Source organism: Pleuronectes platessa, chromosome 23 (assembly GCF_947347685.1).
Source record: "Pleuronectes platessa chromosome 23, fPlePla1.1, whole genome shotgun sequence".
In the NCBI taxonomy this organism is placed as follows: Eukaryota; Metazoa; Chordata; class Actinopteri; order Pleuronectiformes; family Pleuronectidae; genus Pleuronectes; species Pleuronectes platessa.
In genome coordinates, this window is record NC_070648.1 from 3,472,919 (window position 1) to 3,488,995 (window position 16,077).

The 16,077-nt window shown below is 41.2% G+C and overlaps 2 protein-coding genes and 1 non-coding gene across 3 annotated transcripts; 1 reads left to right on the plus strand and 2 right to left on the minus strand.

Annotated features, from left to right (window-relative positions):
* Nucleotides 1-737: 737 nt before the first annotated feature.
* On the minus strand, nucleotides 738-952 carry LOC128430689 (small nucleolar RNA U3). The gene has a single exon (XR_008334046.1). It is a non-coding gene; the product is annotated as a small nucleolar RNA U3 (small nucleolar RNA).
* A 2,119-nt stretch (nucleotides 953-3,071) lies between these two features.
* LOC128430409 (interleukin-8) lies at nucleotides 3,072-5,289 on the minus strand. The gene is made up of 3 exons (XM_053416455.1): nucleotides 5,096-5,289; nucleotides 4,043-4,178; nucleotides 3,072-3,601 (listed from the first exon to the last, which is right to left on the minus strand). The coding sequence occupies exons 1-3, from the start codon at nucleotides 5,145-5,147 to the stop codon at nucleotides 3,478-3,480; spliced, it is 312 nt and encodes a 103-aa protein (XP_053272430.1). The 5' UTR covers nucleotides 5,148-5,289; the 3' UTR covers nucleotides 3,072-3,477.
* Nucleotides 5,290-8,910: 3,621 nt separating this feature from the next.
* On the plus strand, nucleotides 8,911-14,180 carry LOC128430583 (protein mono-ADP-ribosyltransferase PARP14). The gene is made up of 9 exons (XM_053416686.1): nucleotides 8,911-9,579; nucleotides 9,701-9,854; nucleotides 10,248-10,310; nucleotides 10,397-10,573; nucleotides 10,655-10,837; nucleotides 11,651-12,256; nucleotides 12,358-12,494; nucleotides 12,659-12,839; nucleotides 13,077-14,180. Exons 1-9 carry the CDS (start codon nucleotides 8,911-8,913, stop codon nucleotides 13,469-13,471), a joined length of 2,565 nt encoding a protein of 854 aa, XP_053272661.1. The 3' UTR covers nucleotides 13,472-14,180.
* The last annotated feature ends 1,897 nt before the right edge of the window (nucleotides 14,181-16,077 follow it).

Below are 16,077 nucleotides of genomic sequence, written 5' to 3' on the forward strand. Positions count from 1 at the left end.
CTCAGAGGACAAGCCCACATTTTAAAAAACACATCACAGATAAAACTGAGTAGTACTCAAGAGTGTGTGTGTTTGGGGGGGGGGAGATACTGATACTACACCATGTGTATCCCTGGCAATAATCATTTCGAATAAAAGCCCAAACTAATATTTCCACTCATGGAAAATACTTAGCAATAAACTTTACACTCAATATCCCTGCTGGAAAGAAACATGTCTGGGCATCTAAATACTATCATAAAAAACAGGTTTGAGATAAAGTGATAGGGAAAATATTATATTTTTAATATAAAAAAGAGATAAATCAAGTTCAAGCTCCTCTACAACATGACGTGTACAATTAAATTTCACAGGACAGTAATAACATGAACAGTTGTATATGTTTATTGAAATCATAATGAGTCCTATTATATAAAACTCATTGAATACTATTACTAATACTATTAATCTCTGAACAATATTCATCCTGTGTGTGCAAAGTGCAATACATCGCCTGTACATACTCATAATTCACATACTTTCTTTCATTCAGACTGTATAGTTTTTAATCCATTTATATTTTTCCTCTTTTTAAATATTGAGCTACAGTACTTCTACTCTCCGGTCGGCATGATTTACTGACTAATATTATAGTGATGAAAATAATACCGTAACTATGATATTCACAGAGGAAGTATAAACTCTTGCCTTCTCATACTGAAAGTATTAGATATATTTGATATTCACATAGTGGCACTATCACTCGGATCATACTCCTCCCCTCAATGTCTCCGGAGGAAACAATGAACGGTCATCAAAAGCAAAGTATTTGGATTAGATCCAAGTACTTCACCCGCTTCGCGCTCAAGGAGGAGTATCACCATCTCTTCATCGTGATTGGCGAGACCAAACTTTGAAAGAACACATTTCTCAGTGCGAATACTATAGAAATGATCCCTGAAAGTATAGTCTTAACTTTATAACTGCGAAGTCTGAGTACTAGAGGGAGGATCCCCACCTTCTCTGTCATGGTGCAAACGGAGCCACGCGTACAAAGAGTATTTACTGTATCTACTTCATCAGGACTCACGCATGACGGATGGAACTGATGATGGACGATTAAGATATAGATGTATTAGCAAAAAGAACTTTGTAAAAGTTTGTCTTTCTTCTTTAATATGTTTATTTAAATATTGAACAAATATCAACACGTGTTTTGGAGCAAATCCAAAACACATCCTCGAATAAAACATTGCTCTATTTCATTAGTTTACATTATAAAGACGTATAAAGTGTAAAAGAATATAGAAATGAGTTTAAATCGGTTTACCCACAATGCTGCCCGGCACCACAGCCCCGCCCACGTTGACTCTAATTGGCTGCTGTGAACCCAGGAGGCGGGGTGTTAGCTTCCTTTGCTAACACCAGCTGAGGGCTAACTCGTGTTTTTAAACATAACACGTTACACAATCTGTACAACATGAGTTCTCACAGAATGAACATGTCACAAAGTGCCTGATGAGCTTTGATGTGGATGTTGTCACGAAAGAGAAATCGAGAAATCTATAGATTAACGTTAAGTAAAGCTAGCACGTGACAGGCAGCGGGTGCCCCACTTTTTAAAGGTCCGGCTAGAAATGGCGCTATGCAACAGTTCCAGTTCAAACTAATGATCCATGATTTGAGATAAAATGTTTTAGTTTGAATCCCAATGGTTGTTTGGATGTGAGAAAAACTAACATTATATCTAAAAACGTATGAAGAAGTATTTCAATTACTTCCTAACTCGTTTATCTTATACTTATCTTATACAAAACCATCCTGTGTGTTTCCAGGGGGAAACTTTCACTCCTGTTTAATTCATTGCTAACTTTAATAAAGTTTATTTGAAAAGCAAAGACGCGCTGGTTTCTCCAATGTCCCCGCCACGAAGAGAAATCAGAAAATCAGACCTGCAATACTTCAAATAGAGACAAAGATCAGGTGTAGAACTTTGTAAATTAATATTACATTTTATATCATGCATTAAATTGAACCTTTTTATATATTATATATATATTATTATACATACATACATACATACTAAAACACTGCTGTTTATTTGATATATTAACACATCAAATAAATAACAAAAATTAAATCTTGTTATTGAATAAATAATAATTCACCTCCTTGTCATCTCTGTTTACCTTGACGTCACAAACATGCGGAGCTCACACTCGACTCCTGCCCCTGCTGCTCAGGTTTGTTTTTCTTTCTTCTTCTGCGTCTGTGGGGCCCTCGGTGACTCGGGGGATGACACCACAGAAGAAGATGATGAGCTCTGTTGGTTTCCAGGATGATGTGAGGGACAGGGGACAGGGGACAGAGGACAGGGGACAGGGGACAGGGATGGCTGCTGTCCCCTCAGGAGTGTCTCACCTGCACCTGCAGCTGCCTGGGGCCTCAGAGCTGATGGATCTGCTTCACATCGACCTGGAGGCGGACGTGATGGAGGACAAACCCGGGAAAGGAGATGCTCTGTGTTCAGTGAGGTTCTCCATCAAGCTCTCATATGAGATAAGGACTGTTTAACAACCTTTCATGGCTTTACACTGAATGAATAACTTCAGTGTAAAGCCATGAAAGGCTTCTCCTCGTTCTTTGTGTAATAAACAGAGGAACGTGTTGAGGAAGCAGAGAAACTGGGAGAGGCAGCTGGCTGTGAAGAGGAGGAGGGAGGAGAAGAGAAGTAGAGGAAGAAGCTCAACCGTGAGCAGGAGGCAGGTACAGAACCAGAGGGTGTGAACAGTGGTTTTGATTTGACTCTATTTCCTCTTCTTGTACAATCGTCCGGGAATTTAATTTCACTTTCTTTATAAGTTTGTATAATCATGTGATTTTTAACAGTAATGTGATCAGAATTAGTTTTTGTTTTATTCTCTGATTGAACCAGCTTGATCTGGTCTTCCTGTGGTTATGTTCTTAGAAGATGATTTTAACTTTTTTAAACACCACCATTAGTTACTTTACAACATTTATTACCAGTTCCTTTTTAAAACAACTAAATATGCATAGGCAGACGTGAGATTGAACACATGACATGACTCACATTTTACTTTTTTAACATTTTATTTTGTATTAAGCCTTGAATCAGAAGTTTCAGTACACTGGTTCTTTCTAATGAAAGATCAAAGGCAACTTGTTATTAGGAAAAGTTTCAAAATTAGAGTTATAGTTATATCCACAGTCAGATTCTTTATACACTCAAACATTACATATTGTTTCCATTATTATTTCTTATGTCAATATAAATCCAGAATCAGTGTTATTTAGAAAAAATGTATAAAAAACAGAAAACAGAAAACAGAAAGAAACAAAAATAAAAAACAAAAGACACCCGAACATAGATATAAAACAAAGGGGTTAGATATTGTGTTATGTTTTATTCTTTAAAGTAAAAAGAGGCTGGCTCATTGCTGCAGGAGGGAGGTAGGAGGAGAAGCCACAGTTGGGTTGTTAAACTCGATTCTTGGCTCCTGCCTGCTGATGCAGCTGTTTCTCCAGGACGTACTTGATCAGCTTCTTCACCCAGGCGGACCGAGGGTTCAGACACACCTTCTCGCCGCTCGCCAGTCCGGCTCTGAGCACAGGCATTCATCACAATGAGAGAGGAGACATTGTGAACACCACCACACCGGTGTTTTAGATTTTATGTTGTTATCCTGCAGCACACAATCGTCTAAAAGCTCAGTGTGAACATTATAATTCAATAAGATGCATCATATTTCACAGTATTTAAAGCTGTAGATCGCTGCCTGTGCGATTGTGAGGACTTCTGATATTTATAACAACACAATCCTGATCAAGAATAATTAATAACAAAGAAACCAGATTATTTTATGATGGTTTTTCTTTTATTGGGAAGTTTTTTAATCTTATTTGTGAAATTAGCAACAAATCTGATAATAAATGAATTAGTCAGGGCCTCAAACGTGAGGAATCTGATGGAATTTCTTTCTTGTTAATTTTTTATACATCAGCTTTTCCATAATGAAGTGATCAACGCAGTGTTTCCACTCACATGACTTCAGTGTCGGGGCAGTGAGGTCCTTCAGGGACCAGCTTGATGCTCCGCAGGCTGTCCGGAGGGATGATCCTAGACTCCACCTCCACGCAGCGACAGTGGGAGTTGTAGTCCCGGCTGAGGGGGGGCATCCCTGTCGTCAACACACACACACAGCATACACACGTGTCAGTTTAAGCATCTCTTTCTTTTTGTGAATGAAAATATAGTTAAGAGATTGCATTGGAAGGTCGGAACATGCAGATGTAATAGATTCTGTGCGAGGCGAAAAGATAAAGTCTCCGCTCTCAGAGTTGTGTCATGTTTTTGTTTCCTCAGTATTTGTCTGAAATCCAGAGTTTGTCCTCTGACACTAAACGCAGCCTCCCTGGTTTGTGCAGTTTTTCCAGGACCTTGGTTCGGCCTCATCCTCATGATGCTGCACGGCTGCTGATTCAGGAATCCGAAAATGACGAAGCCACTTTCATCTCAGTGCGATTTCATAACAGTCACCCTCCTCATGTTGTGACATCTTTATAATCGGTACTTCCTCATTTAATAAGTACAATCATTGTGACTAGTTACAAGTTCTCTGTTCTTACTACAGGCTGAGAGACGGGAAAACACAACACTACCAATACATCGGCTCATATATACAGTGAAGGCGAATTAGCAATAGTTCCTAAGATGTCGTTATCAAACTCTGAAATCTAATTGAGGCTTGATACAATCAATCACAATAAACTACACTGTAAAAAAACTATGAATATAAAAAAGAACACAAATACACCCAAATATATAGAACTTATACTAAGATCTTTTTTTCTTTATAGATTTAAAATTATTCAGCACCAAAAGTCATGCATGTTCTTCATGTGATGAAGCCGAAGCAGGTTTGAGACTCTGCAAACTGATTTTCATTTTGCAGTCAAATCAATAGAAACTTAAGATAACATTTTAAAATTTTGCAATTCAAATCTGAAAAGAATGAATTCTCACAAACGCACATTTCTCTAAAGGTGCAAAAAAACACACAATAATAGATCAGGTGTGTGTCTGTGCAGCTCTTACCATCACTGAGAGCAAAGAGCGTCAGAGCCGTGAACACGATGCAGAGCTTCATCTTCTCAAACCCGATGCTCTAGTCCTCGACCACAGACAGATGTTGTGCAGCTGTTGTGACCGGTCCCACATCTGCACTGTGATATTTATGCACCCTGTGATCATGTGCTACTGTGGAAGATTTCAGGGGCTGTGTGTATCTCTTCTGTTTCACTCTGTTGTGTTCACGCGTGCAGCAGCAGGTTGTCATGGGATTGGCGGGTTCAGGGACCGACCACAGGCCAGACCGAGGTGCACAGATATGAGTCATAACAGAGGATCAGAGAGTTTCTGTCTGAATGTCCGACAGCTTCGTTTCTGCACGAGAACACATCACTGTATTTCCCCCGCTGTGTAAAAGAGGAAACTGATCCAATGATCATCAGACCCAGTAAACAAGTGGAGTTGAACCTGTGGCTACAGTGAACATGATGCTGTGTTGACGATTAACCCCGGGGCCTCGTTCTGACCTCTTACATGCAGTACAATACAGTTACTATCATAAATACTTCACTAGTGTTCTATCACACAGTTCTCTTTATTTTCTCATCCTGGTTGATGTTAGTTTGTGGCATGAACAATGTTTTTTAACCGCCTGTTGGTCTTGGTCACTATTTATTGATTCTGGAGTTTTAAACCAACTACAGACGGTTGTGGAGAAGAGATCAATTAATTTGATGTATTCAAAGATATTGTCTTCCAGTGAGAGTTGGATTTAAACCTGTGAATCAGGAGCTCCAGGGGAAGAGTCAGAAACATGACTGAACGCTTCATGTTCCTATGACTCATTTGCTCTTAAAGTCAAAAACAGTCAAAGTTGCAGTCGCGTGCCCCAGTAAATCATACTGGTGGGTTACTGGTGGGTGTCTTTTAGCATCTTTCAGCTCCCTGTTTCGACTGCTCGCTACGCGCCCGCTCAGCCAAACTGAATTCATTCAACCAGCAGATACTTAATGGTAGAGACCGGCTGGTGGAAAACTCTCCGGGGGGTGGAGACCAAAACAGAGCTAAAATGGAATGGAAGTACTTTTACTACCATGATTACCAATGAAAGAGTTATGTGTAGTTTTAGGTTTAATCAACAAGAAGCAGGCAAACTAACGAAAAGATCCAAATTCAAATAACTCCAGAAAACAAAAGAAACAACAGGGAGCAGAAGTGAAACACTGAGAACTGCAGCACGTGAACAAACTGAACTAAGGAAGTAGAGAAACAATTTCTCTTCATGAATTATTTTCTTCTACAATGTTACAACTATCATCTTCTATTAGCTCTGATGTTGACATTGTTTAGTCTTTATTTGCTCTCTGGACAATATTTGTATTCGGTAACAGCTTTAACAAAAAACAGAGAGAAATTCCCTGTGTCGTCATCTCAGGTTGAGAATAATCAGGCCTAAGATTTACTTGTGTTTACTTGTATTAATGCACCAGGAGACATCATCTGACTTTTGAGACAACGAGACAAGCAACATCACGAAGAGACAGACAGAAAGAAACCACAGTCCAACTGCGGTGAAGACTCCATCACAGATTCAGGATGAGACACACGGCTCCCCCATGACTGATGTGTGTCCATCAGACACTAGGTCATCATGACTCCACATGACGGTGAGAAGGGAGGGGCTGTGTTTTACAGCATGACTCCGCAAAATCCTAATGCTTTCTGAAAAGCCAAGGGGAATTTTATCGGGATTGAATAAGGTCATTAAATAAATGAAACATATGGCTAAATGATTTCTGTAAGTCTTTCTCCAGACCGCACCTGGACGAGTGAGCAAGCAAGGCAGCAGCACAACGTTACCTTCAATAGAATCAAATCAAAACGTCTCTCTTTCAATATTTAAATACAACATATCTTGATTTATTGCAGTTTTTAATTTAGTAGATTTAGACTTAGGAGAGTTTCCACCTGAAGGATTCTGAATAAATCTTGTATGTCCTCATTAGTTTATATCTATGCAAATCTATCCACATCCATTATCTCTTGCACATGACAATAACATCCTCTGTGCTCTGGGATTCTTCATCAACATTCCTGATCAGACTTGAGGTTTCCATTCGAACCAGCTCTTCAGCTCACGATGTTTTTAAACGTGAAGCCACTCGTGACATTCTGCAGCATAGGGCTCAAAATCCCTTGTTATACACAACTTGTACCTTCAGGCACGTGGCTCAGAATAAAAGGGAAATCACAGCATCGTCTCTGAGAACTTCTCTAACGGAGGCTTCTCGTGATTGAGCAGTTTCCCAACTCCTGTAATGCCCCTGTGATCATGTGACAGGCCCCCAGTAACAGAATGACCCCCTGGCCCGTTCAGCCCTATAAGTGCATTCCGGTTCGTCCAAGACTTTTATCCTCATGAGAAATATCTGTAGATAATACATTTCACATTCATTATGTTTGAAAATGTCAATAATAATAAATTAAAAATAAACTGTTCTATCACAATCTTTATCCTAAACGCTGAAGCTCTACCAGTAAACATACAGAGCACAGACACAATAACACCACATGAGTAAGAGAACTATAAATGAAGCAACTATTATTTCAACCGAATTGTTCAACATGACTACATGAGGTTATTTAATATTAATATGTGTCTGCAACAGCACAAGTAGGACATCTAGTGGCCTGGTGTGGTAATACTGCAGGACGTCAGGTTCAGGCTCCAACTGTGTGATGGTATATCTTTGTTTTGTATTTGTATGTATTTTTCAATGGGGAGATCACATAGGAAATTTATTAAATTTACAAATTTACATCATCATCATCATCATCATCATCATCATGATCATCATCACTGGTGGAAAAAAATTATCATTATACCACTAATCAACATCATCATCCATGCAATGATCAATAATAATTATAATTTCTACTCAACAGGACAAACAGGTTACTAAACTGTAGCTAATTTAGTCCTTAGGGTGTGTTCTCCTGAGAAATTAAATGTGAGTGGAAGTGAAAGTAAGAAAAGCACTCAAACCGACTACTCACCAAAAAGTTTCCTGTGTTCAGAGTTGAGGTTTAAAATGGACGAATATCAATATCCATTGTTCTTTGAAGCCAAAGGTCTGACGGACACAGAGAGGAAGACGATCAGGATGTACTTTCAGAAAAGAAGACTTTCTGGGGGAGGTGAATGTTCCGCAGTTCAAGCCGTCGGAGGTGATGTCTACAAAATCTGCTATAAGAACAAAGAAGGTGAGAAACCATTTTTCTTTAAATTTGATATTTCTCTGATAAACTTTGCACTTTGAGCTGAAACGCAGGTGTTTTGTTGGGATGTGGGACTTTACAGACCAGGAAAGAGTTTTGCAGAAGAAGCTTCACGTGGTCTCTTTTCCTTTTGGCGACCGACATCTGATCATGAGCCAAACCGATTCATCAAAGAAAACTGATCAGCCATCAACTCTGGTGAGCTGAATATAAACCTTTTGAAATCTGCTGCTGTCGTGAATCAAGGAAACACCCTCTTGTTTGTCCCGGCCAGTTTCATGGACCTTATAATCCAGAATTTTTCTGACTGTTGTAACATAATTGTCACTTATCTCGAAAAAGATTGCTTTTAAACTCATAGGTTTCTTTCCTTTCTTTAGACGTGTACAAAACCAAACACAAAAGAAAGAGAAATGTGCTGGTATCACCCAGAGCTTCTAATCCACAGTGACATGATCGCCATAGAGGAATTTAGGAATATGATAAGGTTTGAAGCTACACCATTTTATAATAAGGAGACGCAGGTATTCGAAAAAGGAGTTAATAGCTTGTCCTCCAAAGCCATGGTTGAGGCAGAAGAGGCAGTGAAGAGAAACCTGAGTGTAAAAACTGTGAAGCTGCAGGGCGTCACAGCTGGATCTCCAGATCTGGAGCAGGTAAAGGAAATACTCAACAAAGCCAAGAACGTGGTAAACTCTAGAGAAATCAGAGTGGATTTCCACTTCATCCCAGTGGGAACCACAATGATGGAAGTTCAACTGGTGGGCTACAGTGAAAATGTGAACCAGCTGGAGAAGGTTCTTTGTGACTACCAGACGAACCAGGCCCCCACACAAGACAGTCTGAACTTCCCACATCCTGAACTGGTTGACTGTTTGGATGAAGACTTAGTCCTGATTGGCTTGAAACACCTAAAAGTGACGCTAAAAACCTCAACTACCCCAAATCCTTGTGTGTTACCTTCTGATAACCGTTGTCACATGGATGAGGTGAAGCAGGCCCTGATCCCTGCTCTGTCCGACACACTAGTTCTAGACGGACCAGGGGCTCGGCAGTACTTCCAGGCAGATGGAAAAATAAGCAAAGAGCTCATAGAGAACTCCTGTGAGGTGCTTATCAAGGAACATCCAGGTGTGAACTCTGATGAAAGATCCTGCCTCACCCCCGTCGAGAACATTGCAGCCAACCAAGCAAACCTGCAGATTAAGTTTGGCTCATTGGAGGATCAACAGGTTTGCCTATTTTATTCCATTCTACTTTACCTCAGCTTTTAAAGCAGCAATGCAACAGTCACGATGTTTCCCCATATTTCCACATGTGAACGTTTTGGTGGTTCCCATGATCCACAAACAGCTGAATTCACCTGAAGTGGGAAAGAATCTGGTGACTACCAATGACATCACTCTGATGGTCGTACCTGGGGTCAGACTACACGTGGTGTTCGGTGACATCACTCATGAGACTACAGACGCAATTGTGAACTCGACCAACTTCGAACATCTCGATTGTAAGTGAGAGTTGCTGATGCGTACAAACGCAGGAGGGACCAGGAAGGAGCTGTTGTAAAGTTATTTTTAGCCTCTTAACGTAACGTGTCTTTTCGTAGGTCCACTGCTTTCGCACTGACAGAAATATTTTAATGTTTTATCAGATGAATTGTTATGAAACTGTATTGCATTCACTTGGGGAAAAAGAAAATCATGGACGTTTCGCATGGAGCCCTTGTTCAGCGTACTACACGTAACAGTTGCATTCTTAGACAGTCTTTTGTTTGGCAAGGTTTCTTGTGTGAGCGCTATGACGTATAGCATTGAAGCCACTCGTGACATTCTGCAGCATAGGGCTCAAAATCCCTTGTTATACACAACTTGTACCTTCAGGCATGTTATTTATTCCTCAGATGGTGTTTGCAAAGCCATTCTAACTGCAGCTGGAAGAGCGGTGAAGGCCAAAGTGAAAGCGGGTGAATAAAGATCCAGAAGGAATTTCCATTAAACATATATTTAATAGCTTCTAAGTCATTTTGTCTCTTTGTTGTTTTATGTGCAGCAAAAGTGACCAGAGGATCATTTTTCAAAACAAAGGGAGGATCTTTACCTTGCAAAGCCATATTACATGTGTGTGGACTAAAAGACGCAGGCCTCATTGAGAGTCTGGTGCATGACCTGATTCTACATTGTGAGTCCTCTGGATACAGGTCCATCGCCATTCCTGCCATCTGTGCCGGTAAATATTGACAAACAGTCTAATCGTCGTTTTAATTAAAAGTTTTTAAACTGTGTCAGTTAACACCACACCTTTGTGCAGGACGTGGTGGGATGGACGCTGGTGTCGTAGCACAGGCCATTCTCCGAGGGGTTAAAACTGCTGCATCCTCCACTCCCTTACGCTGCGTCACTGACATCCGACTCATCCTGATTGACAACATAGTCTTCTTGCTCTTCAAAGAGGAGGCGTTGAAGGTGTTTTCCACTGATGTGGTCGACAGAGGTGAACTTTCAGGAAGAGCTTTCTTCTTTTTGTGCACGTTGACAGAAACCGCAAGGGATGCAAGTAAGGACGGCTCCAGGCATAGGCGACATAGGCAATTGCCTAGGCCGCAATATGCTGAGAGGGCGGCACAAGTGACTGATTTATCATGACGTGACACATGCAATGTAAACCAATACATTAACGTCACAACATCATCCTCTAACCCTGGGCACGCACTGGAGGTAGAAGCGTCGCGAAGCGCCACGAAAAGCAGTCCGCCTCCTTTCCACACCCATGTTAAATAATTGGGCTGTTTATACCGGTAGCATAGTGCCGGGAAGCACAGCTTCTTCCTCAGGTGTGTCCCTGACGTACACGCTGCGGTGTTAGACTGCGGTTAGTCAAATATTAATAAAAAAGGATTTAATTATCAGGTGCACAATTCAGAAAGCGCCGCAAAGTAGAGGAGAAGAAAGAACAATATAGAGTTAAGAATCCCCACGATTGTGGACATCATTAATGTTTATTTTTGTCGACATGTCAGTAGAGCTGATTTCAGACTCTTTTTATACTTTTTATTATATATTTTTAGAATTTTTTATAGCTTACAATTTTGTGTGCCCGTGTGTGCATCTGTATACAGTCCAAACGTTATATGGGATGCATGACAATTTGCTTGAGTATGTTGGGGAGCGCCAATCTGAAATCTTGCCTAGGGCGCCAACATTGCCAGGGCCAGCCGTGGATGCGAGCACAAGAAAGTGATTCTAGTTTCATCATTGGGTTAGGGTTAATCATTGATTGCTTTGATGTTGATTTTTGATCCCACAGTGTCACTGCCTCATGAAAAACCAAATCCACAAAGGTTTGGGAACGAAAACCCCAGTATCCTCAGTACCAGCTTTGAGACTCAGAAGTCTGTCTTCTTGATCCAGGGCCTTTGTGGTAAGAACATCTCAGATGCCAAGATGCAGCTGAAGCAACTGTATCAGGATCAGTGCTTGACTCATACCTTCACGGCCGAGGAGGTGGGAAGCCTCTCAGAGGATGATATCATGTGTCTGCAGCAGCTGGTGGATAAGGAGGGTCTAGAGATTCAGTCTGTCCAGGGCAACATGACTGTGAGCGGGTTAAAAGATGGGGTGAACAGTGTGATGCAGAGGATTAAAGAATCTGAGTGCAGCAACCTCAGGAGGAAGGTAATAGTTACGGAGGAGGAGGCTTTGCATAGTCTTGTGGCCTGGTGCATCATGGGAAGAAGTGGCAACTGGGAGAGACTTCCAAAAACAGCCAATCACAGACTGGAACAGAAAAACCTAGAGGGAGGCATAATGGATGAACAGAGCAACCAGTGGACCGTGGATCTACAGAGGATGGAGGCCACAGGACAAGTTACTCGAGAGATAAGAAAAATAAAGCGACTTGAGAATCGGCTGGGTGAGAGGATACAACTTGTATTCAGCTAACCCTAATTCATGAAAAGGTTCTTTTCATTTAAAATCAAATATATAAAATGTTCAAATTTTTTCCTTTTCCAGACTTCACTCTCCCTCTGTACTGGGACAACATGGCTGCTGGGGAGAATATGAAGGTGGTTACCCTGCAGGAGTCGTCTCCAGAGTACCGATCAGTGGAGCAGGCCTTCAGACGATCTGTTCCCGAGGGCAGGATAAAGGTAGGTGGTGTCCACTCAGACAGATGCAGCAGCTACATCATGTACATTTATGTGTCTTGTAAAGTCACATAGCCTTTACTTATAGATCTGTAGAAGTCAAATTAATAATGTGATTGGAAGCCAATTTTCTTCACAATTTCTGTATTTATTTGTTTTTTTTTAAGATCAAGCGTATACAGAATGTCCACCTGCGTCTGTCCTATGAAGCGCTGAAGAAATGCATTTCAGATAAGAATGCACAAATGCGAACCAAGGTGGAAAAGGTTCTGTACCACGGGACGACCAAGGACAACTGTGATGCCATCAAGAAAGCAGGCTTCAACCGGAGACTTGCTGGACAAAACGGTGCAGATCTTTCTGTAATCATTCCAGATCACACTTAAAGAAATGTTTAGAGAGAAAGTGACCTATTTATAGATTTTTATACAACATTACATACCTAATCGAAACCAATGAGGTGTGGCCAGCCTCTAGGGGGCCTCGATGGGGCTTTTAAAAAGCTGTCATTAAGTCCATTGTATCCATGCTATCGTTACAGTTTGAGATGTTTGTTGTAAAGTTCATGTTCTCTCTTATTCTCAGCAACTCAGTTTGGTGAAGGAACCTACTTTGCCGTAAATGCCAGCTACTCAGCCCAGCCCAAATACGCCAAGCCAGCAATCGATGGCTCACGGCGACTTATCGTGGCTCAAGTACTGACCGGCATCTACACTGTTGGCAAAAGTGACATGAAGATGCCTCCTCCTCGTGACCGCCTGCTGCCACCTGACCGCTATGACAGCTTGGTGGATAGAATGAAAAACCCCAGCATGCACGTTGTGTTCCATGACAACCAAGCTTACCCAGACTACCTCATCACCATCCTGGGCAAGCAGGCGGAGACGAAGCGCCGCTTGCTGAGGGTCGTCAGCCTTTTACCTGTTGCAAACCGTATCCCTAAGAACAAGATGTTAAGGCAGAAAACTGCAGCTAAGTGAAGCTGAGCCAGTTCCAAACACTATCAGCAGTGTTTGGAACTTGTCGTAATCACATAACTTGTTAACCAGCTGATATTCTCCTCTGTTCCTTTTAATGTCTCGAGTCTCAGATCGATGAAGCCCTCTGACAGCAGAAACCCCCTCCAAAGAAAATTGTAGCTTTGAGTAATGTTGGCATATGAGCCTTTTCCATGTACCCCTTTTAAAATCTGAGCCCCTGCCCCTCTAAAGGTCTCTGCACGGCCCTGTTGAGGGGACTGTGAGGGAGAGCTTATGTGTTTAGCACTTAAACCGTAAAATAATGATCAGGGTTTTTAGTTTTTTGATGTCTTCAAAACTTTAGCAGTTTCTATGTGAATCTAAGCCTCAATAGAAGATGTTAAATCACTGATGGTGAAGGAAACACTACATCTTGCATACCTGCGCAGTCACTGGGAATGCAAAGGAAATTCCACTGAACGGTGTCTCACTGCTGTGACCTTGACAATCAGGGTGTTTGTCCTTATTCTGTAACGTTTTCTACCGACTGCTACAGCGGACGGACACAGCAGATAGACACAGATGATGATTTCCTGTCTTTTTTTAAACTGTATTTTTCCTGAAATGCCTCTATGTATAAGTTCTAGCTTTTTTCGTTTTTTGGGGCAGTACCACTTGGAGCACCCGTGCTTGTTGTGTATCCTCTGCAGAGCTTCTTAATAAAAATACTCAAAGGCAACTCCAGTCTGAGAATCTCATTATTTCAACTCTCAAGATGAATTTCCATCACAAAACAACGTGGTCTCATGAAACGGTTTGTAAGATATCGTACTAAAAGTTATGCCCCATTTTCGTAGAGAATCCTAAGAAATGCTCCAAACGACAAGTGCGCCTGCGCAGACCTCCGCAGCACTCTGATCATGCAAGATGGCGGAGATTGCTGTATTCTAGGTGTAAAACGCTCTATTTTAGCAATATTACTTAATAAAAATGCTTTTTATGATATCTATGTCGAGATATGTGTGTTTCAGATTCAATATTTTCATTCATGGTTAAAAAAAACAACCGCTAATAAGTTTTCTAAACCCTATTTTCACAACCCTAATCTCAACCTGGATCTCAACCATACAGAGAACTACAAATTGAATGGCGTTCCCGTACGCGTGTGTTGTTCCCATCTTTTGTAGTTCTAATGTGTTTTCACTATTATGTGAGATTGCGACCGGGAACCTTGCATGCTTCTTTATGTTTTTTTGGTGTCAGAAAAACACCTGTTTAGTCAGATTTAGTTTTTTCTTACTAATAAAACGGTAAAATATAGTTTTTTCAAGGTTTTGGCCCTACTTAGTGGCGCCCCCCATAGTTTTGCATTGGGATATGGTAGTGGAGTTCAAGACCTTACAAAAACAGTTCATACCATATCTGTTGCATAAGGATCAAAGGTCATCCCTGAGGAGCAGGAGTCATCAACAATTTTCCCACTGACATAATGTTACTCCCGAGGTCAAGACCTTTACGAAGATGTTGTTGATTTTGTTCTACGACAAAGTTTACATTTCATCTTGCTACAAAAACAGGCACTCTGGGGTGTACTTTCTCAGACCCCATTGAGGTCCAAGCTGATTCAAATCTGTTTAAAGTGGTATTTAATGGCCAGATATGGTCAAAATATGTATGTTTGCTTTAACCACAATCATGGGTTTAACTTTGGACCAAGTTAAAGAACATCTTTGTTCTCACACCCCAGCCTCAGACTGTTTGCCCTCCTCCCCTCAGGGTGGCGCTACAGGGTCCTCAGTTCCCGGACCAGCAGGTTCAGGAACAGCTTATTCCTGCGGCTGTCACTCTGCTGAATCACTGTGGTGCAGACTTCATATGTATTTTTCATATTAGGGTTAGGGTTAGATGGATGTTTGCCATGTTTTTTGTTTTAACGAAGAGAGAGAAGCACATAGGTCACGTATCCCCAGCCTCCTGACTCACATTTTAGTGGAATTCATACGAATCCTAGCACATAACTTTTAGTGGCATTTGCTACGAATTTTCTATGAGACCATTTAACGGAGGCGTCTTGTGATTGAGCAGTTTCCCAACTCCTTTAATGCCCCTGTGGTCATGTGACAGGCCCCCAGTAAGTGCCCCTCGCTTGCTCCCACTGTTTACTGCTTGTTCCCTCGGGTCAAACCAACTTCCCCTTGGCACATCCCCCTCAAACAGAATGCCTGCCCCTGCCCCTGCCCCCCCGGCCCGTTCAGCCCTAAAAGTGCATACCAGTTCATCCAAGACTTTTATCCTCATGAGAAATATCCGTAGATAATACATTTAACATTCATTATGGTTGAAAATGTAAATAATAAATGTATAAAACTGTTCTATCACAATCTTTATCCTAAACCCTGAAGCTCTACCGGTAAACAGACAGAACACAGACACAATAACACCACATGAGTAAGAGAAATATAAATGAAGCGACTATTAATTCCACCGAATTGTTCAACATGACTACATGAGGTTATATAATATTTATATGTATCTGCAACAGCACTAGTAGGACATCTAGTGGCCTGGTGTGGTAATACTTCAGGACGTCAGGTTCACACTACAACTATGTGATGGTATATCTTTGT

What these genes read in the sequence shown, in the direction of transcription:
- LOC128430583 (XM_053416686.1), top strand. Translation starts at nt 8,911, where the DNA reads ATGGTTGAGGCAGAAGAGGCAGTGAAGAGAAACCTGAGTGTAAAAACT. An exon ending in CACTGATGTGGTCGACAGAG is followed by an intron (nt 10,838 to 11,650) that starts GTGAACTTTCAG and finishes TTGATCCCACAG; the next exon opens with TGTCACTGCCTCATGAAAAA. An exon ending in TTCCCGAGGGCAGGATAAAG is followed by an intron (nt 12,495 to 12,658) that starts GTAGGTGGTGTC and finishes TTTTTTTTTAAG; the next exon opens with ATCAAGCGTATACAGAATGT.
- LOC128430409 (XM_053416455.1), bottom strand. Translation starts at nt 5,147, where the DNA reads ATGAAGCTCTGCATCGTGTTCACGGCTCTGACGCTCTTTGCTCTCAGT. An exon ending in GCTCTTTGCTCTCAGTGATG is followed by an intron (nt 4,179 to 5,095) that starts GTAAGAGCTGCA and finishes TGTTGACGACAG; the next exon opens with GGATGCCCCCCCTCAGCCGG. An exon ending in TGCCCCGACACTGAAGTCAT is followed by an intron (nt 3,602 to 4,042) that starts GTGAGTGGAAAC and finishes GCCTGTGCTCAG; the next exon opens with AGCCGGACTGGCGAGCGGCG.